General features: G+C 42.3%; 1 protein-coding gene across 2 annotated transcripts in view; it reads left to right on the forward strand.

The window, feature by feature from the left end:
* Positions 1–428: 428 nt before the first annotated feature.
* SMOC1 (SPARC related modular calcium binding 1) overlaps positions 429–25,600 on the forward strand; it is a 130,483-nt gene continuing 105,311 nt past the window's right edge. For both annotated transcript variants that reach the window (XM_071558196.1, XM_071558197.1), the window contains exon 1: positions 429–676. In XM_071558196.1, the coding sequence (XP_071414297.1) occupies positions 434–676 (243 nt within the window). In that variant the 5' untranslated portion in view covers positions 429–433. The remainder of the gene's footprint in view (positions 677–25,600) is intronic.

Consider the following 25,600-nt stretch of genomic DNA (forward strand, 5'->3'; position numbering starts at 1 on the left):
GGTGACTTTCTATACCCAATTTACTCGCTCTCTAGCCCGCCCCGGCTGCACGGCTCGGCTGTCACTGCTCCCGCCCGCGGGGTCGGATGTGCTGCGGGGCTCTGGGACGGGCAGCGCAGCCCGGCAGCCCGCGGTCGGTGCCGGCCCAGCCGCTCAGTCCCCTCCCGCCCCCGCCGGGTGCCCGGCACGCGCGCACGTCCCGGTGCCGCGCGGGTCCCAGTGTCGCGGGCCGGGGAGCGCGCCCCGCGCGTGCGGCTCCGCTCTCGCGGCCAACCTGCGCCACCCGCTGCGCGCCCGGCCGCGGTGTGGGCGGGGCGGGGACGTCGCCTCCTCGCCATTGGCTGCGGCCCGCAGCAGGCGCACGACGATTGGTGCGCGCCGCGGTCAGTGCCACCCAGCCCCGCCTCGCCGCGGCTTTATAAGGGGCATCCCCATGGCCGGGGCGCGTAACCTGCCGGGCAGGACGGGCATCGCTGGTCTGGTCCGCTCCGCTCCGCTCGCCGCGGACACGCCGCCGCCTGGGAGACCTGCCTCCGCTGGCCGCACAGCCCCGCCGCCGCCCCCAGGGACGATGATGCCGCGGGCCTGTCGCAGCGCGGGGGCTCGCCCGTTCCTGCTAGCGCTGCTGCTGGTGCATCTGCCGCAGGGTCGCGGCCACCGAGCCACGGGGCCTCGGGTAAGTGAGCCGCCCGCCCGCCGCGGTAGGTTGCCCTGCCCCCGGCCCGCCGCCCCCGGGCGCTGACAGCGCCGCAGGTGAAGCCCCGGCCGCCGGCAGCCCCCGCCGCTGCCCCGGGCGCAGACCCTCGCAGGGGCCTCCCCGCTCGGTTATTAAAAGCCGGGGGTACCGGCTGCATGCGCGAAGTTCATACACCGGTATTAACTTCTTGGTATTTATTGCAGAAAACACGGGAGGGGGGAGATTGGCAGGGTCTGTTTTTATACTGCTCGTCTTGCATTTAATGTGGCCCCTGTTCCCAGAGCATAGCTTTAGGACCTTTTTTTTAATGTTCCCAAGCAGGGATTAAATGAATCTCTGCAATAAAGCTCAGTGCCTTCAGCCCAGACTTCTCACTGTAGAAGTCTAGCTCTGGGTTTTTTTTTAATCTGACAATGCCTGACTCTTACTGGGACTGTTAATTTCACTTACCAAACTATTACATTGCTCTGGGGAAGAACACAACATCTTTTCTAAATATGGTTCTCCCAGTGAGCCAGTGTTACCACTGCAGCACCACCACGGAGTAGCATGAGAGCTTTCAATTACAAAGCTACAGAACAGTAGCTGTTCTTCAGCCAATGCTGCAATGAAAGGACTACTCTGGATGACTGGAAAAACTTATCTCTCTGCAGGCATGTTGGATGCATTGGGCGTTCCTGACCTAGCAGTCTAAAATGCTACGAAATGTAGTACCTAATTAACTTAGGTTATGGTTAGGCAACACCAGGAGTCTTTGGAATTGCTACTTGGCTGAAGCACGACAACAAGGGGCTTCAGTGCAATGTTCTGCTTTGTTTTATTTGTTTTATTTTATTTTTGTTTTTTTTTTTTAATAGAAGCGCTGTTTAACCATGATGGCTATTAAATACTTCTCAGAGCTATGGAGAGTGTACTACTGACTGCACGGATGTCCTTGTGTTCAGCTGTGCTGTGTAGCCTCTTTTATGGCCAGATGTGTAACAGCAACTTTTAGAACTAGTGTGATCAGTGTGTGCCATGAATTATTGGAGACCTCCTTTAAAAGATGAGGAAACACAGAGGTGCTTATGTATATATCTTTATTACCCCATATCAAGCATAAACCTCAAAGCTGGAGTGGTTCCAAATAGGAGAGGAGCTTTGAGGTGATAAGTAAGAGCCTGGCTGGATAACTAGGGCCCTTCATCAGCACTGGTATCTACCTGCTTTTAATGAAGAGTAATTGAAACAAAAAAAAACCAAAATAAAAAAATCCTGACGGCAGTGCATAATTGTACAATGAGCCTATATATCAAACAGTTTTCATATATGCCATTTTTATATACTGTACTTTACAGGGCAATTTAATTGCTCCCTGTGCTGTATCGTCTTGGAATGGGAGCTACTTAAGCAGAGTGGGAAATCAAATATAAAGGGCTACTGATTTACTTTTTACTTGAAGTAAGGGAACTGACTTCACTATTTGTCCCTTCATGACTAGGGAAGAATATCAGCTGTGAGCACTAACAACTTCAGTTCAGTAGAAAGATATGCCTTAAAGTTTTAACGTATGAGCTCTTAAATGGAAAGCTGTGAACTTCCAGTGTGTTTAACTTATGAAGTCTGTCTTTTTGCCCTTTAAAGTGTCATGATTAAGTGCATGTGAAGGTGAGGAGTTTATTCATTTGCAACTATGTTGATTAATATAAGCCCCTGAGCTTCAATTCTTGTAGTGATTATTACAGTTGTCACCAGTATAAAGGTGCCATACTTCAGATTTCAATGAACACAAAAAAAATTTTATTATTAATTTCTTAAACAATGATTACTAAGTTACACTGGTATGTATTTCTCATGCTGACTTGTGATCGAAAGTATATTCCTGTCAGGAACTCTCCCTAGGTGTGTTGTGGTGGCGTGTCAGTGTTGCAGTCCTGAGGGTCTGATCCTGTAGGTGTTTAATTGCTGAGTGTGCTACTTACCCTTTCACATTTTCTTTTCTCTATAATAAGCACTAGAAACTACAATATTTGCAACCTGTAATGCTTTTAAAGGTGAGCACCAGTTTTTAATCCTTCTCAATGAACTTAAATAACCAACAATAGCACTTGAAGCAAGTTCCAGATCTTCCTCCTTGCATTTTCCTCTTGCTACTGTAGTGCTGCTTCTAAGCTAGGCAGCCAGCATTGTCACTGGATACATAAGGAGAAGAGTATGGCTTGCTACTGTTTGCAGAAAATGATCAAAAACTAGGGGTAGTGAAGAGAAATAGGTATATCTACATCTCCTGCACCAATGAGGGATGTAACTTTCAGATGTAGTGAGTTCAGGATAATTACTGGAATACCAAGTGCAGCTAGTGTCTACAGATCTGCTGAGGAACTTCTGGCTCTCAAAAGGTGTACGAAGCTTGCTTGTTCTTGTTATAGTGAAACTGGGCAGGGACATTAATTCCTTAGACTGGGTGTCAGTGACTTGCAGGAAGCGTCTGGCTTTTGCACATATTCTGTTGCCTGCTGACAGTTAATAGCAAGTGCCTCAAGTGAAGCTCCATATTAAGTGTAATATCTTATCCTAGAAAATAAATTGGAAGCCCAGAGCTCCTATGTGACTTGTTTCCTCACGCGCCAGACTCTAGAAAAGCTTCTGCTGCGTTACACAATTAATTGCCTGGTCACTTCTACTTTTGTAGCTCTCTAGAGCACTGGGGGTGGGATCAAGTGACTGTACTTGGAAGTTGTCTGTATGAAGAATGCTGCCTTCTGGAAAAAGATAATCAGGCTTTAGTTTCTAATCATATTATTTTCCTGTGTGCCTCTTTCTCTCTGCTGGCATGAGATCTGGAGTTGTGTGACAAGCTACAACTTGCTGTTTCCCCCTCTTTGATACCAAAGTGATACGTGGGAAGCTTGACTGGGCTGGCTTATGCATTTCTAACCATTGCATTTAAGCAGTATTCTATCATAGCACATTAAATAGACTGGCACTAAGCTCTGTATTCCTCCATCTGGACAATTGTGACCTTTGTTTTTTCTAGTTCAGAGAGAGACCTATGTAGGCCCCCTTCTTTTTGAGTCTAACTTCTGACCCTTATGAACTTGGTCCATTTATGGCAGAGAACTCTTGGTGGCAGTAATGACAAATATTAGCACAGAGAAATGGTGGGTGCTTGCAGAAGGAGCAGAATGTCAATGCAGTAGTCAAAAGTTGTCTTATGAACAGGCTTGGATTTCTGAAAGACTGGGGATCTGTCCCCCCCGCAGTGACTGCACAGGACTTAAAAATAGGAGGGGAGGACAGGTAGTTGCTATAACTTACTTCCTAGTTTGATCCATGGAAACCTGTCATATTCTCCCTTAAAGGGCATACTGGTTGAAGATAGTGGGGGGAACTGTACATTTCAAATTCCAGTGCATAAATTGGAGTGCCACAGAGCAATGGGAATTCCCTGCTGCAGCTGACTAGTTAGAACACCAATTAAGAATTTTGATAAAAAGTGCTGAAGAAGCTCCTGCAGCTTTGTCATTCAGTGTGGAGGAGCAAGCAACATTGCAGGTTGTGCCAAGGAGTGGCACAAGGAGAGTGTTCTCATATATGTTCACTGCAATCCCACTTGGGGAGTTCCACAAAGTAGGTGTCTTTACACATGCCCTACCAAAATTAGGAAGACTGTGGTTTTTATGGTGGGAAGAAATTAAAAAAGCACATGTGATGAAAATGCATGACAGAGGGCTTCATACAAAGGAGATTTGGAACAGAAGAGTGAAACTTCAGATAGGTTTTCAATGACTGAATTTTGTTTCTTGGTTTGAGCTCAATCAACATTCTGCATTTCAGAGATCTGCACTGATAACAACTGAGGCACTCTAACGTTTTAGATTTCCTTGCCATTGGAGAGATTGATTTAATGAAGAAAAAGTACCAAAAGGCAAGTCTTTAGAAAAGCATCCCAATAGGACAGGTTTATTATTCTATGGCAAACAGCTTTTGGGTACAGATACTTTGTTTTGATTATGTGAGAGATGGAAGGTCTTGTTGTGTATAGAGCTATACTAATTTTATCTTCTTCTCCTTGCTCCTATTTAGACGTTTAATGTTAGCTGAATTCCTTGATATGTACCAAAGAAACTGATCTGACTTGTTTTTTTAAACATTATGCAACTGAGTTGAAGAACAGGATTAATTCTTGTGTAGAGAAGTATTAAAACATTATGTTCCAATACATTAGTATTGGAACAGCGAGTCCCATTCTAAACAGAAAAACATTGTTGGATCTGACTTGCTCTGTGTAGTCTTACAGTTGGTGTTTTAACTGCTTGAGTTTCAGAGCTACAAAAATGTTTCCACTCATATTAATGAGCTGTGCTGTTAATGAATGATTTCTGGCCGCCAAAAGATTTGGTACAGAAAAAGAAACTGCTTATGTATTTTTGCTGGTGGTGGCAGCAAGCTCTGTAGTTGGTGGAACACTTGCGATGATAACCTCTTGGACTAGTTTTCCAGTTTCTTGCACTGGTGCAGAGCAGATGCTGTCTTGGCTTCTTGCATTTCTAGATGGCCTGAAGCAATTGGTAAGATGACTGTAAACTCATTTCAGTAGTAAAGTAGCTCTGAAATATTAATGCTGCTATTTAAATATCTTAGATGTTCTTATCCTGCCATCTCAAACTAATTGCGACATTACTGTGTCAAAAAAACCCCAAACAAATAAAACCCCATTTGTCTCTTACTTGGCTGCTGAATCCCAGTTCTTCTGGGGCTGGCACATCTGACAGTGCAGTTAAGTGTTACACAATAAACTTTATGCTCACATTAAAAGCTAAACATGGAAGCAGTACAGGTGAAACTGAAGCTAATCCCTCAAGGCTGCTGTGCTGATTGTCACACTTAGCATCCTGTGTCATGGCTTCCTGTCAGAGTCCCCCAGCAGCTGCTACGACGTCTGGTGCTGATGGACCACCCAGGGACTTAGTGGCATGGCAAACCTCGAGTCAGGCTTGGTGTACAGTGGGAGTAGTTTATTGCTTTGGTCTTCAAGTGATGTTCTGGCAGAGTAGCAGCTGTTGAAACTTGCAACTTCAACTGTGAAGTCTATCTACTTTTTTATTGTGTTACAAGCTTCAGTACTGTCATTGCATTGGTGAGACTTGAAGCTTCCTATGCTTGTTTGCAAGAAGCTCTTCTGTTTGTGAAGTGCTTGCCCCAACAGTGAAGGCTGCTATTGTTGTGGGCATGTTGCTTCCATGCTGGACCTTTCTGAATAAGATGTGAGGTCAGTGTGAGCTCTTTGCTTATGCAGAGAAGCTACCAGAGACTGATGGAAGTGGTACATAACTGGCTCACATGAGCAGTTACAGCTTGTGTTCGGCAGCTTATGTGTGAGCCACGTGAAGCTTTGTGTGTCATGACTTTCCTGCTTGTAATTGTGAGGAGGCAAAATTCTGGCATCAAAACCCGAAAGAGAATGCAACTCTGCCCTCTTTTTTTTTTTCTTTTTTCCCCCCCTCCACCCTTTTGGGGTGGGAGGGAGCATTGTAGCTATAGAATAAAAACAGGAAAGTGTAGGTCGTTACACCAGGGTGTAAGGTTTGCACTCAGGGCAGTGAGAATCAGCCACCATATAAAGGAGGTCTTTGTATTTGGCTTTGTGTAGGCTATCGGCAGCTCTTCAGCCTGAGAGCTGTCAGCTTCCTCAGGATAAGGCCTTACCTTGAAATGATACTCCTGCCCCATGTCCTGCATGTTTTTAATCAGTAGCCCTGTGATGCAACATAGGCTCCCCTGGGATGCTGCAGTAACAATGTATATAGTGTTAGCAATGTTCATGAGCATTAGAGAATGGTCACCTGCTTTTTTGGTGAAGTAAACATTGCCTGGTACAATGGGCCTGCCCACTCAGAAATGCTATTTCTTATCAAATTGTCATAACAAATATAGTTTTGTTCCCCTACAAGAACTGCTCTGTGAAAAGCCTGTGCTATCTGAGTAAAAGGCCTACATGCTGGAAGTGCAGTCCCTACAGTGTCAGGAGTGATGATGGAGCAAAGTGGCTTTTGGCTGTCATTCTAGTCTCCAACTGCCTGCACTGACAAACTCTTTGCTGGTGGTCTCCCAACTGTAGCCTGCATTGTTGGGTTTGTGCATTTTTGCCTCCCACTGGCTCATGGCCAAGCCAGCTGCTTTTGAGGGCCCACTGACAAGTGTTTTCATATGGAGTGGCACGTAGCTATGCCATGGGGAACTGAGTGGTAGGTGTGAAATGAGAGCCAGCTTAGGTACTTTCCCCCCAGGGTCTGTGCCTAGAGATAGAAAATAACACTAGCTACTATAGGAACAGAGGCCGCATCATTATAGGTTGGCTCAGGGTTTTGGCATGTAGAGTCTGGCAGCAAAGCCTAGACAAGCTATTGGCAGACTCTTCCATGCAGGTGGAGGAAGTCCTACAGAAACTGGTGCGTGTAGGCAAATAACTTGCTCTGCCATGGGCACCTAGACTCCTCTCCTGGGCTGGAGCTGGAGTTCTGGAGGAGCAGCTACTGCTTCTGGATGAAAAAGATGGATGAGTGTGAGCAGGATAGTATTACCGGAGTAACTGCCACAGAGTACCACAGTGCTTACTAGTTGAGCATAGATTCAGACTGTGTGCCAGGATTCTGTAAACTGAGTTGCCTTGCCCCACACACTTTGACTTGCGGTAGCTAAAGGGAGAAAAGCAGATTGTTTGCATACACCACTCTTTCTGTGCAAGGCATAGACTGTTGAGATTCTATTCTGTGTACCTATTGAGACTGGCTCCATAGGCTAAATGGCAGCCCTTGTTGGCCTGAAGTTAAATTTGATTCACTGCTGTAAGAGCATTGGTGTAATATAATATTTCTCTGTTCTGAGTCTCATGACAAAGTGAAAGAATGTAATTTCACCCTGTTCAGAATGGAAGAAGTCTGCTGTTTCTGTGCCACTGAGATATTGATTAAAGCTGGGGCTGAGGTGCTGATAAAGGTGAGGGCTTTCTCATGGGAGAACCTCTCATAGAAAGAATCATAGGAAGTAGATGGGAAGGTGTGTAGGGATAAGAAAGATGGTGAAGTAGGACAGACGAAATAACATGCTTTTCTAAGGCTTTTCTTGGCCACTGGTCTACTTAATGATAGTTGGAATCGTATCCAGAGGGAAGTGCTGATCCTCAAATAGGGAGGAGAGGTTCCAAGCACTTAGTGGGCAGATTCTGTTTCAGAATTTCTCTTGGCCACCAGTCCTCTGTTACCATTACTTGGGTCACAGACTAGAAGGAATGTGGAAAATGTTGTCCTCTTCTCTTCCTTGAAGAGATTAATCACTGCAATTGCACAGGGAAGCCATATTCTGTCTTCTGATGGACAAAGTCCACTGTCTTAGCTGCTATACGTAGGATTGTGAAACATGGGCTAGTGCTTGTTCTATAAGGTCATGGAGTTCCAGAATACTTGGTTGAGAACTTTCTTTGGTTATATAGAGAACCCAAAACCGTATGATCCTTCAGTTGTAATTCTAATACTTTAGGGTTTGATACTCAGCACACTAAACCAATCCCATACGGTCTTAATGTAAAGGTAACTGTCTTATGTTCTATGGGTACCATGGATTGCAGAAGCAGCAGTGTGACCACCTATGGTATGGAAGGAGAGTGAATGAGGAATCAAACAGATAAGGAAGCATACTCAGGTGAAAACACCTGGTAAAGGTAGTGGCATCCTTTAATACAGAACATACAGAGCCAGACGCCTAGGAAAGATGTCCAGATGTACACTGTCTCTAGATCTTATTTCTGTGTGTACTATCAGAAGCACATAGGATGATAATCTCTTGTTGCAGCATAGATTCCCTTGAATAGCATGAAGATTAAAGAACCTACTCTAGCTGGTGCACCAAACCATTTCCCTTTCCATTTCTTTGAAGCAGATTTACATGCAGTCTACACTTAGGCTTAAACAAATACGTGGTGGAATTAGGTGCAAGTTAAGTACTAAAAAGGCAGAAGCTCTTGGGTTTAATTTCCAAGTGGAGGATATTAAATGAGTTGGAGTTTATGGATACAAGCCAGATAAAGGAGTTTCTGTCTGAGCCAAGAAGCTGCTTCTGGTTTGGGTCTAGTTACCATACGGAATGGTGGTAACTCTCATTGACTTCCGCCTGGAGTTTTGTATTTGGCTTATTCCTCTGCTCTTAAAAGTGAGCAGATAAGTGTTGCAAAAGTAGATAAGCTGTGTGCAAAAGTAGCTTTTAAAAATATGTACCCATCTGGAACGCTGGAGGCTTCTCCACTCCAAGCTTGTAGGGAAATGTGAGTTTTACTGTGTACTCTTCTCAGGCTTAGTGGAAGCAAGTTACTTCTAGCATAGAAATCTGTAAGACTGGTATGTGTAAAATGAACAGGGGTGTTCGTGCAATAATTTTTTTTCTACACAATTCTAAAGATTAGCTAGACATATTTCCTTTTTTGTGTCTTAACCTAAAAATATGTCCATCTAGAAGGGCTTGATCCACTCTTTTAACTTAGAACAATACCAGTATCTATCTCCAAGGCCTTGGAGTTCTGTCAGGTAAGGGATTGGGTGTAAGTGCTGCCATATCCTTCTATTGTAGTAAACAGTAGCCAAATAGATTATCAATGCTGCTGCTGCTGGTGGTATTTGCCCTCAATTAGATGCAATGCATCTGAAATATTCCTGAAAATTAGGCAAGATGCAGAAATCTGTTCTACTAGAGCTTTGACTTAAATTCGGAAATCAATTGCCATGAGACAGGATTTCTTAAATACACTGTGCGTGTGTAGAAGTACCAGGGTTTACTTCTTGACTGTAAGAGAATGGTGTTTCTGGTTGCTGTACCTGAAGGCCTCAGGTGATTCTGGAGATGCTGTCCTGCAGCTTTGTAGGTAAAAATCTGAAGTGATGACAAAGTAACACTGCTTAACTGGATAGGCTATACCTAATGGTGGAATAAGGTATTTCAGTGGTGGCTGTGCCATCTAACATGTGTCTTATGCTTTCCATAAACAGGGTAAACATTGAAGAATTTGGCTTATCAGGGTTGCTACACCAGCTTTCCTCTGACTTTATCAGTGTCTCTGGACTATCTTTCCTCCTTTATTATTGCATAGGTATGGACAGTATTTCTAGGAGCAGGAATCATACCCTTTGGTCAGGGGTTGAAAGTCAAAGCTGTCTTCTATAGGCTTTAGCTTGTTAGGTGCTCTGTAGAGCCAGTGATGTTCCACTTCATAGAGGTGGGATGTTCTCTCAGTGGCAGTAACTGGTCTTGTAACCACTTTCCCTTCCCAGTTCAAGCTTGAACTGTAGGAGGAGAAATACCTGCAATTTCTACAGATTACAAAATGGCCATAAACGTACTTGGGTGGTGGTAGCATATTAACGATTGTTAAACCCATTGTCTGGAAGTATGGGGAAGTATGTCAGCCCAAATTTTCTTTTTTTGGGGTGCTCATCTTCAGGAACTTTGAGGGAGCTGAATATTCTCTTCACAGTGAACTCTCAAAGTGGTTTATGCTCCACATTGGTAGTGGTTTTCTTTTTCTATATTAAGGACCTAAGCTACTACCCTTCTTAAAATTTAAGTTGTTAAAATCTAATTGTAGGAGCTCTCCTGGACTTCACAGCTCACCTATCAGTTATGTGCACTCTGAAAAATCAGGATTACATTTAAGGGGGGTAGTGGAGCATTAAATAACTAAACAGGTTAAACTTTAGTCATGTTTTCACTGGAACAGGTGTCTCTTGAGAGTGAAAAGCAATCAGTATGAAAGTATGGCTGCTAATGCTTCTTGTCTTCCACCTCAGTTGTCAATGACGCTATCTAAATTTCAGGATTTTTATTGTGAACAATAGATACCTAAAGGAGTTCCAAACTGGCTGGATTGTGAACAGATGTTGAGCTTTTCTTTACCACAAAAGTGCTTCTTCACCTGAAGCACTTTGGCAGCAGTATTGGAGCTGAAACTAGCTGTTGCTCATCAACATATTGTTGTATATGTTTTGCAGATTTCTAATCTGGATATAAAAGCACCCATAGGACAAAGCACCTTAAGTCATCTGCACTGTTTTGTAAAATCTGTTGGTGTGTAAACAGGGATAATGTGTAGCTTTTATCCTAGGAGGATGAAGCTATCCTGTTTCATGTATATGTGGTTCTTGCATGAAAGTAATTAAAAAAAAATCAGTCCCAACTTCCAAACTGAGTTTTGCCTGTAGAGAACCACCTGAGTTGAAGGGGAGGAAAAAAAGCCTACCACACTTGAGTAATTTTGAGCATTCTTAAAACCTGTCCTTCAACATTTCTGGATTTGACCCAATTGTATAAGTACATTTTGAGCCCAAAGATTTGAGACTCTGATCTAACTTAACAGCTGGTGTAAGAAGTAAACTTAAGTTTTTGTTTCCTGTTGGAATTCTTAAGAATTAACCTAAAAGTCTTCAAGTTTTGCTTCTAGATCTGCTGGCAAACAAAACCAAAAATGCTTCCACAATTGCTTCATGTAATCCAGCGACTTTTCCCTTTGCCCCCTGCTGAAATCCCTGAACAGACTGGAAGACTTCAGTAAGAAAATCCTATGCAATTTGAAAAGAGAGGATTTGATTTTATTTGAAACTTTAAAAAACCAACAAGTAACGTGGTGGTGCTAACTGAATGACAGTCCCAAATAGAAAGTCCAACTTCAGCTCTCAGCAAGTTTTTCTCTGTATCAAAAAATGTTGAGTAACAAACGCCTATCTCTCTTTCCTCCATTTTATTGAAAGAAAGTTATCACAGTAACTGTTCTTCCTGCTAAACTTGACACCTTCTCAGGTATTCCATGCCACTTTTAGCTTATTATTGCTTTTCTTAAGAAAAGTTCCACATCTGACCTTAAGTGGAAAGTCTGTACTGTGACTACTTCCAGGTTAACCTGTTCACTAATAGTATCACCTTCAGAATAGCTGTAGATGAAAAGCTTCTGACTAGCTTTTTCTTTGTCTAGACCCCTGTCAAAATCTGCTTCATTCCCTCCAAGCTATATACTCTTTGGGTGTGCCTTTGTTCAGGCAGGACATTGGGAGTGGGAGAGCAGTTCTGAACTTGGTAGTTTTTGCTGTACCCTGCCTGAAGCCACCTGGTAAAGGTGTGTCCAATTTCAGTAATTCACACTTTTCTTTGGAAATCATCAGGGTAAAGTAAATCAGGTTAAACTGCACATATGTATTCCAGCTGACATATTTTACTTCAGTTTGTTCAGCATTGATAGATGCACGTGTAGCGATACAACCAGCCTTCCAGGGCAATGATTAAGTGCAGCATGTCAGAGCAAAAGCTAAAGATGACTTTCACTTCTCTTTCCTTGTCTTCACCTTGCATGAAACTGTGAAGAATACAGACACTTGTATTCAGGAAGTGCTAGAAGGCTGATGAGAGACATGATGAGGTCACCTCTGATTAAGAGGACAAAACAGGGTGTTATCTTTGGCTTGTCTCTGGTTAGTATTTATTAGAAAGCAAACCTAGGGATTACCACAAACAACCTAAGCCAAGCATGTCAACTCTTCAGTGTATGGCAGACTGATGTTCTTGCATATCCATGCATTTCCTAAGGCAACCAATTAGGATCAAATGAGAAGAGATAATGTTGTTAAATCTCATGCCAGTGTTCAGATGGGTAGAACTATACTTATCTAAAATTGCTTTAGTGGGACTTGCTAATGGCTTTTGTTTCACTAGCAGATGCTGATGTAAAAACACAAGATTCTCTTGGCATCTGTTTTGTTGTGAAGTGATTGACACCAGTGCTAGGCATTGTTTACACAAAGCATCTGAATGAAGTCACTACTGGATTCAAAAATATACTAACTGAAGGCAGCATTTATAAATGCTGACACTGATGAAGCTTGTTTGATTAATGCCCTGTACTGAATTGCAATCAGGATTTGATGGCTTTGAATAGAGGAAACCTCTTAAAATAGGTAAGGGACAGGGTTTGAAGGCACATTTCTTACCCAAAGAGCAGGGAGTACTTCTCCTTTCCCCAGCTATGCCTGTTCTGTTTTGTTTTCTTTTTTTTTTTCACTTTCTAATAAAGCAGCTGCTACAGTATCTTTTTAACTGAAACTCTTGTCAAGCTGCTGTCCCAGTTTCTTATTCACCTTGAGCACCTGGCTTAGAGCTTCAGATCCCTGAAGTGAAAGGAAAGCAGCAGGAAGTTTCCCCTTACCTTAGGGAGAGACATGCCTCTATCTTAGGTATTTTTGGGGGAGAAAGCTGATGGTACCTTGTATTATCTTGTTCTCAGTTGGTGGTTCTTAAAATGTACAGCTGGCTCTTGGAATCTTTCTAGACGTATTATAGGGCAACATCTATGTTGTATCTAGTGCTGTCTGCAGAGTTTGCTCAACTTGAACAGTTTTAGTTGAACCTACTGCGTTCAGACAGTGATCTTGATTTTGTAGAAAGCTTCCCTGTAAGTGTGATTCCCCTTTTGGGAAAGTTTTTGTGGAAATTGAGAAAGATGATGAAGTCATCCCACTTTAAAGCTCAAATGGCAGCGATTCAACAAACACTGTAAGCTACTGAAGAAGCAGTTGTGGAGGGCTGAAGGAATATCTGGCAAGTGTCTGTCTTAGTTGAAGCTTGTATTCTACTTTGGTTATTGTGATATAAGCTCTTAGGCTAGGAAACAGAATAAAAAAACCAGATGTTTATCAGTCTGAAGGGCCAGCAGTGCTGGAGAGGAGAGCTCAGAAACTGTTTTGGTGTCAGACAATGTGACAAAATTAAACCGAACTGTAATTAATCAGTTGCATTCACTTAATTCCATATTCCTTCCCTTCGTTGGTTTATTTTCTGGTTTATTCACTCATGCCAGGGAAAGCTTCTTTTGTAGATTTCAGGCCATCACTGTATTTCTTAAATCTCACTTATGCTACAGTACCTCTGATGACAAGCAAGCTGTCACTAAGTTATCCACAGACCAAGCAGCATGGGCAGTTCTTGACTGAAGTGTGAGGATTGTGCCTAGGATCTGCAAACTGGAAAGGTTTCTGCTTTTCTCCTTGCTTGTGTGGTTGGCTGACCTTGCCCAGCTGCCAGACTTCTCCCCAGCTGCCAGTTCTTTCCCTACTCCAGCATGGTTTTTCTTATGGACTCCAGTCTTCCAGAAAAAATCTGCTCCATTGTGGGCTCTCCATGGGCTTCCTTCAGGAAATGTCCAAGAGCTCTGCTGTGGCATCCTTTCGATGGGCTACAGGGCAATACCTGTTCCTCCATGGTCTCTTCTGTGAGCTGCAGGTCAATCTCTAGTTTGGCATCTAGAACTACCATGTTTCCTTACCATATAAACCCAGTACATATGGTCAGACCAGGTTCTGCACTGTTAGTCAGCAGTGTTGCTCCTGCAATGCTGCCATGGGTCGTAAATCTCCCAGCTGAGTCAGCAATGGTTTTTTAGTGCTTCTGGAAGTACCACCAGCGTCAAGTTCACATGTCAGTCAAACTGGTTGTGCCTTGAAGTTGCCTGCTTCAATCCTGGTGTGAAAGGTGCCAGTGCACCTAAGCAATATCAGAGAAGATGTCTAATGTATAGCCTTCTCAGTGCTTTTAATTTTTTTAAGCTGTAGCTTCAGGTCAACTGAGTACTTTCAAGTTCTCTTCCCATGTGAATGGAGATTTCAGTATTGGTTGTGCTACTCTGTTTTTTTCGCTATGAGTGCCCTTACTTTTGGAGTACTGCAGTTCTGTAGAATTTGTAAACAGCTGCTTTGCAGGCATGTGTGTGACTTGCAGGGAGGGACTTCCATAGTAAGGAAGGGGAAAGCCTGATCATCTTGAAGTTCTTTGGGGATTCTAGCTTCTACACACTTGTGGTGCTTCAGATCATGGCATATTGATGCAGGTTCTCTGGCACTGAGTTGACCACTAAATCCCACATGAATTCAAGCACCTACGGGCTATTCATTTCTGTAAGTTCTGGCTCCATGAGTAGCTCCTGAAATTTTTGACATGGCACTGCAGGACTGTCACACCCAAACCTAGGGACTGGCTTTTAATCTTCCTCATTTGGAAGGGGAAGAGCACACAGTTAAGATCAGAAATGGCTTATCATTGGTACTGAGTAATTCTGGAAAAGGACTGTCAGTTATTGTATATCCTGGCAACTTTCAACCTGGGAAACTTATCAGAGCATCTGTGTAACATCTGGATCTGGTGGTCTGGTGGTCCTTGGCTGTGGACAAGGATACCTTGATACCCTGATGAAAATGTGTTTGGTCCTTATCAGAAAATAGCCTAGTTTGAGTTATGTCAGTGCTATCCATTGAGGCATAGGACCATGATAAAAGTTTACACCAGTTCTAATTTGTGTGCAATTCTCTTAGAATTCAAGTTGCAGAAGCTGAAACTTGACATGTAATAGTGCTAGTGCTCTGTGCTTGATAGTGGAAAGGAATATGAAATACCTGGAACACTAGTAGCTTCAGAGAAATGCTACTGCTCGAATACTGAAGTTGTCTACTTAAATATTCTGTATGCTGACATATTGTGAAAGTTGAACAGCTTTTACAATACAGGAGCTCTCATTATGATACCGCAGTTCCTGATAGATGTGCTTGCTGTAGGGATGGGTAGTGCTGTATGTCAAAGACCAAAACTTGACTTCTATTAGCTCCTAAAGTTTTTTCACTGTTGCTTGAGGCTAATACTTTTCTCTGTCTTTAAATTCTGTCTTTAGCTAGATAGCAAGCTGCTAGTAATTTTGGTCACAAACTATCTACAAACAGAATAGAAATAAACCTTTTAAAGTTTGCAGAATCTGAAACTTCTCAGCATTTTAATCTGAGGGTTTAGGCCTTTACCAAGTGGTTTCTCAAAGCCTCATGAAGACTATGCCACTGAAGCAATTCACAAGCACTTATTGACATTACACTTGAAAGCAGTAATAAAACTATTACTTTGTTTGCATTACTTGCTTCCTTTTAGCAGGATTTTGAGGAAAGTACACGCTTTAATTAGTATAGTAATTTTTTATAAAAAAAGTCTGTCCTAGCTGTGGAGGAATCACTGCTTGAGTTAGGCTTGTTGGCAATTAAGGGCAGCAGACAACAAGCTTAGTTGGGTACTCATGAGCTGTAACAGCCTCCTGTTTCCAGTCAGTTTTTCTGCCCACAAACAGTCACTTGTGCTGCATCCATTCTGGGGGCTCTGTTTCCAGGCTCATGTCTGAGTGTGTTTTCTGATCCCTGGCTATGTGTTGAACATGTTGGATTGGCCTACTGTGAGCTACAGCCAGACAACTGTGGCTGTTTCCTGGTTGTATGGCTGAAGCCGGATTTAGTCACTTGCATTGGTGGTCAAACCTGGATGAAGGATAGCTACTGAAGGCAGTCTAGACAGCTTTAGCCTCCTGGTTGAACGGCTGATATATTGTGGAAGTCAAGCAGCTTTTAGAGTACAGGAGCTCCTGTTATGATACTGCAGTTCCTGATATCCAGCCTGTGTTGTCTGTAGGGATGGACTATGCTGAAAATGGGTTCCTTTGTTTCTACTGACTTAACACTTCTAGTTATCAGGCAATTTAAGACACTTGAAAGTCTTTCGCTGTTTCTTTCCTGCCATATACTAGTGAATTAAATGAAGTTAAACTTTGAAATAGCTTCTAAAAGCACAGTAGTTAAAAAATCCATGACTGCTTGCAGCTGTTGTCTTTTGGACACTCTACTTAGTGATAGTAGCTGCATTTCTCCAATTTCAGAAGCCCACCTTCTTCACTGTTCTCAAAGACTAGTTTATTAACTCATCCCACCATTCATATGCTTGCACATCACTGGATCAGAGATGTTGGTTCAGTGATACTGTGTGTTATTTAGCTCTAAGCAAGAGGCAATGGTGTGACTTATGAACACTGTGCTGTAAATCCCACTTAAGAGCACCAGACCAAGTCTGGGAGTGCTAGTCATGAACTTTAATGCTGTCCCATTATATTACTCCTCTAAAAACCAGAAGTCACAGTTCTGAGACTCTGCTGCAAATTAAAGATAAAACATTGCTTTCCTTTCCTGCACAATTAGGAGCTATACTAACTTATGCTTCCTACACTCTGTTCAGAGTAACTGGAGTCCATCTTTTTTTTGTACTGTTCATAATGCAAAGTTCTTTGTGCTGTCTTGTTAGCAAAAGCAGAGCTTGTGTATACTTGCTATGAGTTCATAGCTGAGAACAGGAACAAATGTCTAGTCTACTCTAATTTGTGTTGACAGTTGCAGTGTTCAGGTATGGTGATCCAGAAGTGTTACATGCATGAGAAGTAACTCTACTTCCAAGGAAATGTAAGACCAATTATTTCTTCAGCCTTTTGAAGCAGGCTAAAGTTCTGCATAGAACTTGTTGAATAGAGATTTATTCCACACTCCTTGAATGGGGTCTGTGTCTCCAATGAACAGTAGATTTTTTCTTTGCTAATGTGAAATTAGGAAGACAAGTTCAACGTGAAACTAGTTAAGAGTGTCTGGGCTACCTTTAGTTGAAGGCAAATGTCTCTGCTTCTATCACAGGCACACTTTGCTGGTGCCTTGTGCTGGCAGAATTTGCTATCTTCTCTACGCCTACTTTAGATGTAATTGAACACCGGATTTGTTTGGGCTATCTGCAAGAGTTTATCTGCTAAAGGAAGAAAACTATACATCTCTCCAGCAGAGATCTGGGGTAACTCTGCCCTAACCTTGGCATTTTACTTAGTTGTCTCCTGCTGCTTTTTTGGAAGCTTTCACTGCACACCTAGTATAGTGGTTGCTGGATAGATTAAGTTGTTTACATATACTTTTGAACTCTGTAAGGATGCCTATTTTTGCCAACAACTGTAGAAGACAGGCCTGTGATCTGATAAAGAGTATTGCCTAGACTTAACAGAGCTGGGTTGATGACCTGGAGGTGCTCTAAACTGGCATACCTGGTCATGCTGTACTTCCACTTACTGAACTGCAAGATGCAACCCCTGTTAAAAAATGATTGCATCACACTGATTATGACATTGCTGTGGGATGCCCTGGGCAAGCTGGTTTCAAGGGGAGCAGCACTTGAAGGGATGATGTGGCTCCTAAGAACATGGAAGAGTTATCTACAGTGCACTAGAAACTGAATTTTCAAGAAGTTTTGGTGGATGGCTTTGGCCCTGTGTATACCCTGAAAGGTTTTTGTCTGAATAGGGAAAGGGAACTCTGGGCCCTCACGTATGGGTGTGATGAACTGTTACTTGTTAAATCTGAATGCAGGATTGTCAGTTGCCTTTAGTTCATGTTTAGGTTTGCAGCATGCAAAAGTGGAAATCTGTCATGGGTGTCTGTAAACACGGTATGTTAAAACATTCAGGCCACAATTATGAGCAAGGTACTTGAAGGGAATGAGGCAAGTAGGCCTGGAATTTGTGACAATGTTGAACGTAGCCTGGAAGGGAAGAAGAGGGTACTGCTGTCTGCAGATGGGGCAGAGAATGCTCAGAAATCCTTTCTGACCCCTCAATTACAAAAAAAATTGAAATTAGATTGCAAAAAGTTGACCAGTGTACACAGTGGTGTGCCAGGGTGGGAATATATGGGTTGATTTGATTTGTGGCTTGATTTGGTGAATTGGCTGGTGCAAGCCAAAGGGTAAAATCTTGCATTGAGGCAGTTAGGAGAGTCAGTGGGATGTTTTTTCATGTGGCTCTAGGCATGAGCATCCAAGTGTGATGTGATCCCTGCGCAGAGAGGACTTTGAGTAGAGCAAACTCTTCCTGAACTCTGAGTTCCCTATAAAGCAGAGGGCAAGGGCTGTCCCTCTCACGGAATCCTGCCCTCTCGTGGCTCTCGATGCACAGGGAATGTGCCCTGTTACTGGAGCACCTGCCTCCGGTGTGCTGCTCCACAGGAGGAGGGGACGGGAGGTGTGTGTGCTGAGCACTCAGCTATGCTCTAACGCCATGAGGAGGAACAGTGGAAAGCATCCAGGAAATACTTCCCAACTGAAATTATTTAAATATTATGGAATGCCAAGCATTTCAGAAGCGGCATCTGGGGTTTTTTTGGGTTGAGAATAAACCCTTACTGGGAGGAGCCTATTGCAGAAGAGTTGCAGCATTCTGTTCTGTAAAAGCCTGGGGTTTTGAGCAAAGAGTCAGAAACTTTGATGATAAAATGGAAAGCTAGCCAAGACAGAATTTCAGAATTGCACAGTGCAGAACTGCATCAGCAGTGTGGTAAAAGCCATCTTACTTCAAATCATGTAGATAAAATACACCCCACTTTATTTACAGTGCGAGAGCCATGGAAGGCTGTACAGGCTTGGGAACTTGGAGCAGTTGGAGGCCTGTGTGTGTGATTTAGCTGCAGGTGTGCCCTTCTAACAGGTTAATCTCGTAAAGGAATGGCTTAGCTTTGAACGCTCTTGCCTGTGTGCTCTCTAACACTGTTTCTTTTTCTTTTACCCCTAGGATGCTCAGTGTTTGTGTGGCTATAGAAGGGTGAAAGGTGTTCGGTTGTGTAATGGGATGTCTGTACTTGCTCACTACCAAGAAGGGAAAGTGGTATATGCCTTGAGTTTCCAAGATCAAAACTGCTTGCAAGACTCTACCTTTAAATGTAATCTTTCAAATTTCTGTGGCTTCTAACAATGATGTATTAGTTCAACTTTCCTTCAGTATGTTGTTGGTGAAAGTTAATTAGATGCTTTAATTCCATTTGAATAGTCTGCCTGACCAATAATATAATTAATTGACCATTTGTGTCATTTAAAGGTCTGTGCACTGGTGTGCAGCATACTGATAAGGTGTCTCAGAGATGGCTTTCTTACATGCTCCGTTATAAAGTGCTTTGAACTGGAAATTGAGCAATTACCTCTGGAAGCAACTAAAAAAGCAATGGAAGTTGTAGTTAGACTATAGTACTGAGTGAACAAAGATTAGGTTATGCATCTGGCTTTTGAAGACAGTCTCATCTGAGTGTGCTTGTGGATTGGAGAATTTCTGTTGGAGAATTTCAGGTTATTTTAAGTTGGACAACTCCTAAGTAGCTTCAACATGATAAAAAGTGAGCCTAAACTGCAATAAGACTTGTATTTTCTCTTTAGATTGTGTTCTTTGAAATGATACTCCCCCAGTGTGTTAAGGCTTTGTACCAAGAACTGAAGGATTTAAGTTCACTAGGTTTAGGATCTTTACTATTCAGTGAAATAAATCACAGACTTAGTAAGAACTTTAAGGATATCTCAACCTATACCAATACAGTGGATGTATAATTGCCAAAATACTTGCCTGATGTCTATTTTTTCAGTTCAGTTTGCTTCAGTAGTAAGACAGTGAAGCTGCTGAACAAACTCAGTGTGGTGTCTCTTTTTCCTATGAAGTTTACTGCAGCTTAGTATTTCCTAGTTGCAAAGTGTCTAAACTTAGCTTGCCATGTACTACTTCTGCACAGACAGGGCTGGACGTCTGGGCAATTAAGCTGACTACTGCTTCAGTTTGTGCAATATGGGCTTGTCCAAATAAGAAATAGGTGAAGATAGAAACTAGTCAGGCTTCTGCTTAAGTTTAGAAACTGAACCATTATGTAGCAGGTAAGAAAACCCTTTAAGACTCTTAACCATTCTTTCAGCCGATTGTTGCTCCAATAATTAAGTGTTGAATTGGACTCTTCAGTTTCTGATTTTATCATGGATACTACACTTGATTACATTTGTGTTGCTCCATTTATCCACTCAGTCCTGTTTGATACCGAACCTGGTGGATGTTCTTATGATGGACTGGGAGAGCAATACTGAGAAAACAGCTCTTAAAACATGCATGCAACTCCTGTAGCTCTTTGAGCAGTTGGCTTGGGTGCATCTGCCAAAGCATTTATTGGTCTTCCACAAAGGTATATGCCTGAGATGTGATATTTTTAATTCTGGGCTTGTCAGCAGGTGAGTTGGTTTTTCTGTGAAAGGGAATGATGTTAACAGTGTAGTCCTACTTGATCTTCTACTTTCAGAAATCTACTGAGCTGGATTGTCAGTAGCATATATATGCTGCCACAAATTTTCAGAGTGGGAACAGTGCAAAGGAATTGCCTGGGAAATTTTCAGGAAGAATCTATGCAAGCTGTGAGCCAGCTAGAGAATGAAATGCCACATCAGACTGGGTACTTTTTCTGTCTCTTCTTGTCTACCCCTTTTAAACAGAATTTTTAAAGACGTATCTTCCTTTTTGCATGTGATTCTCCATTGCTTGTTTTGGGATTCCTTACCCTATTTCTGTTCCTTATTAGGTGGATGAGGGTTTATTTTTTCTTTTACAGAAGAACTGCTATGTGTTTCTAGCCTTAGAGCTGAGAGGAAGTGCCATCACTGCACTAGGAAACAAACTCATCCTTCACTGCTTCTCCCAATGCTTTCTATCCCACAGGCTGGTTAGGTGATGGGAAGGGGCAGTGCCTGAACCTTCTGTGTTGTGCTAACCCTAAAGGGTACTCCTTCGAGATCCTAAATGGTACTTGGATCTGCTGTAGTTGGGTTGGTGCCATGTTTACACTTAGTTGGCCCCAAAGGTGGGGGAAGGAGGAATGTCAAGTGTCTTCAGCTTGCTACAGGATGTGATTAGGTAACTTAAGAGGATTTTCAAGTTTTTCAAACAATGAGTAAACATGTCAAATGTGGTGGAAAGCTCCAGAGTCTTACATGGATGCTCTAAGTCTCTTTGTCCGACTTGGAGCATCAGGATGGTGTTGAATTTCTACTGTTTTGACCAGTCTCCTTTGATAGGGAAGGTTCCAACTAGTGTTTGAGAGGGCAGCAGGCTTTTGTAGCCTGATAAAGGAATAACTTGCCCCTTTGTTACTGAGGGTTAGAATCTTACGGGTTTGGGTAAGCTACTAATGAAGTCATAACTTTGTTTTATAAGTCAAACTGGCATGTTATTCTTAAACTGCATGTATCCAAGTCTCAAATTCCATTTAACTCTTGGACTTAGTTTATTATATATATAAACTTTTAAAAGCTCAAACAGGTCAAGGAACTCCACAACAAGCCTGCCACGTAGCCATTCAACTGGACTGACTCTAGGTTTGGTACCAACTTTTGCATATTTCTACCTAACCTTTCCTTAACAGATGAAAAATCTAGGACAGTACATAGTGGTAATCTGTCTTGTCCCTTGGTGCAATACTAATGCAAGAGTGTAAGAAAACCAGTGACAGGTTCTTGCTTAACCCTTCTCTATTGAAGGGTGTTTGCGGTACTGTTTAGGTTAAAGCTGTAGCACTGCTTTGTTCTTTGCTGTCCAATGTTATTTATCCATTTCCTGTGTTAGATATTCAGGCTGCATCAGCAAGTGCCTCCCTATAGTTCAAACACCTCATGTAAGTGAATCCCCAGCTGTAAGTTCTCAGAGATGAGAGGAAAGAGCTCTGTGGTGTAAGGAGTTAACTGCATACAACGTCTGACTGCAGTGATGCATTACTGTATTCTTTTTTTGGATGAGCTTTTGCTGAGTATCTATGAACATGACCAGAGGCTGGGAGAGAATAGCTTTCCAGGCATTAAATGCCTGAAGAATGGTGGTTACTTGTGCTCCCTTTTATCTTTTCTACTGGCTTGTTTTGTGAATTTGAGTAAGTTACCATTTCTGTAAGTTTTCACCTGGAGTAGAATAATGCCTGCCTTACAGGTATGTGCCAGAGCCTTTTTCCTAGTAAATATGCTGTAGTCCACAGATAAAAGAAGTCTTAGAAGTCCAGAACCTCTGAAGATGCACAGCATGCTTATAATATATCCCCATTAAACAGCTGTTTGGCAATGTCTAATGCAATTTCCAGTTAATGAGGGATGTTTTAAAATGATTTTTTTAATAAGTCTTCTTTATTTCATATGAGGCAACCAAGTATGCAACCTGTTGCATTTGATGGTATCCTGGTTATTCCTGTTCTTAAACAAGACCCCAAATTATTCTTGTTCATGTGTTGCACAGCACCTGAGAGCATTCCTGCATGGAAACTTAAACAAGAGCAAAGAATGTCTGGGATGTTTTTGTGTCTGTGTTGGTTTGGAAACTGCAGAGAAGAAACTCTTCCAATCTCATTCCTGCAGTCTGGTAAAATTTGGAATTAGATACACTAGATTTGTGTGTCCTCACTTCAAATTTAGGAGCAGGAATGTCCTCAATAAGCAAAAGCTGCTCCTCCACAGAACCACAGAAGCATCTTGTGCTTTCTAATAAATCTGAACTTGATAAAGTTGCTGATGTAAGTAAACATGGTTCTTTGTAATTCAGAGAGAAAAAGAAAGATTTTGGCCTGGACAGTCTGGAAACAAGTGAAGGCCAGTGTCTGTGAGAGACCTGGGGGATTAGTATATAGTAAAGCCACTGGCCATTAGGAAATGCAGACAGACTTGACTTGAGGGCGAGAAGAATGAGGAAAGCAGCATGTCTAGTGCATAAGGCATTGCCTGCCTACAGGCAGTCCCACCGTGGTGCCTTGAGGCTGGTTTGCAGCCTCTGAAATAACAATGCCGTGGGATGGAAAGGTAGATGTGTCCCCTCCCCTTTTCTTCTGGAGGCTGTTACTGGGAACACTATTTCTATTGCAGTGCTCAGTCACTCAGAGGTGCTGATGACTCAAGGGATAGGTTAATATTGTAGAACTTGCCCTTCCTCTCAAGACTTTGCTTCTGCACCCCAGAGCCCCAGTGCAAGGAGTGGGTTTGCTGGATGGCAAGAGATTGCATGGCTGTCTTGAGGATTGGGTACAACTTGTAGGCTGCTAGCTGAAGTTATCTAAGAGTGTCTGAGGTGACAGTAGTTTATCATGGTTTTCTGTAATCCTCAGCTATTTTGGGCTATATATTAATAGATGTTAAATGTCTGAAACAGAATTCATGCTAATTGCTGTATTGATTTGCTGCAGGAGGACATGCTTGTTTTGTAAGAATTCTTAGGGAGGGGAAGGAGGTAAGAGCTGGTAGAGTGATACTGTCCGTGAGCTGCCTTGGCACTAGATGTCCTATCTTCAATGGTTCTGAAACATCTCAGAAGGAAAAATGCTTATTTTTGGCATTGTTTCCTCTTTATTGTAAAGTGTAAGGAGCTAAATCTTTCATTGTGGAGAAGAGCCTTGGACTGAACGGCTCAAGAAGATAGAGATCACTCCTGATAAGCCATATTTGGTTTGGCTACAGAGGAGTTGTTAAAACAACCTTTGTGGCAAACATTGTTTGAAAAACCACATACAGTCTCTGAAAAGATCTTGACAGTTCAATTCTGTGACTTTTGTTTGACCCTTTCCTTTGCCATTCTGCCTGCTTTCCTTTAAAGTTCTATCAGTATCTTTCTAGATGTTCGGTTTGGTTTTGCTGCAGGTTTTTTTTGCTGGTATCATACTCTTTCCTTAAAATGCAGTTGAAGCTCCTTCCTGATGTAGACCTGCATACCAAGCTGGTGCCATGTATTATCATCATGTAAAACAGTTCTCAGGACAGTAAAAAGTTACAGGATTTTTCTGGTTTTTCTGATTTATTAAGGGTCTAATTACATTATGACTAAATAACTTGCCTTTCTCAGGCCAAACTTCTCCACTCTTCTTGAGATCTTAAGGAGAATTTAAGCTTAGCAAGCTGAAGTCGTCAGTGGATTTGAAAATCCCAGTTCCCTGTGGTTAGGACACAGATAATCTTCCAGCACTTGAAATCAGTGCAGACAGTTTAGCATGGGGGAGGAATTGTATGGGTCAGTGAACAGTTCTGCTAATGATGACCATAAGAGTTAAGTCCTCTCACAAGCAAGCAGTTGAAAAAACTTAGTTGATTCCCTTGTTAAGAAGGCATACAGCAACAACAAACTTATGGGAACTGCATCCCATGCAACTGCCTGTCTCCTGACTACTGATTTAATTCTTTATTTTATGACTACAAAAATGGAAGTAACTTCTGTATTTGGGTAAATATTCTTTGCATACATGGACATGGCATAAGGGTAATACAAATACATAACTCAATAGTCAGAACATCTATGAAGAAAGTTATTGTAGGAGCTTAACTACTTACTAAATATGTGTCTCAGAACAGATCTTGTGTGGGACAGTTTGCTTGTATTCCAGTTAGGGAAACTGTCATTTCAAAGAATCTTTAGGTCCTTGAACTTTTCTGGGAAAGCAACAGTAATCATCTTTAACAAAAATCTCATATCTACATTCATGTTATACTGAGATTCTGTGAGGATGCTGTTTTCATTCCTTGGTTTGATCTCCTCCCGGTTCAAGCTAAGCTTCTTTTTATGAATACTTAGTCACCTAAAGCATTACACACATTTAGAGCATGCTAGGTCAGAGAACTAACTTGACGAAAAATGTCTGGGGCAAGTATTACTAACACAAGACAACCTGTGATTTGGGGAGACCAGGCACTCCAGTTTTGTTCTCTGCCCTTAGGAATTCATTCAGTAACAGGTTTTGAAGGATCCTTCCTTCTTTCCATTCTCAGGAATATATGCAGGTCCCACTTCAAGGCTTTCTCATGTAAAAGTAGTCCATTTGTTGATTGCAAACACGGGGTTCATCTTATTTAGAGGATTTTAAGTGATTCCATTTTAAGAACAGTGCTCAGATGAAAATCCCTTGCTGGTGCAGTCCTTACACTGTAGCAGAATATTGCTGGGTTTGAGTGTGGAGAAAGGTGAAATAAGCAAGGGCTATAAATCTGTTGGAGCCAAATGCTGCTGTCAACCTCCTTGCATGCAAACTTCAGACTTTCCTCCCCTAGACTTTACTCACAGGTGTTCAAAATCTGGCTCTGGTTTTACCTACGGAAGTGTTCCCTCCTTTTTACCTAGGGGTTAATGATGACTAAATTTCTTTGTAAACTTTTTTTTAAGAAGTTTGTGTTGGGCTCTGCTTGCTAATGAGGAAATTC

This window comes from Pithys albifrons, chromosome 6, assembly GCF_047495875.1.
Source record: "Pithys albifrons albifrons isolate INPA30051 chromosome 6, PitAlb_v1, whole genome shotgun sequence".
Classification (NCBI taxonomy): domain Eukaryota; kingdom Metazoa; phylum Chordata; class Aves; order Passeriformes; family Thamnophilidae; genus Pithys; species Pithys albifrons.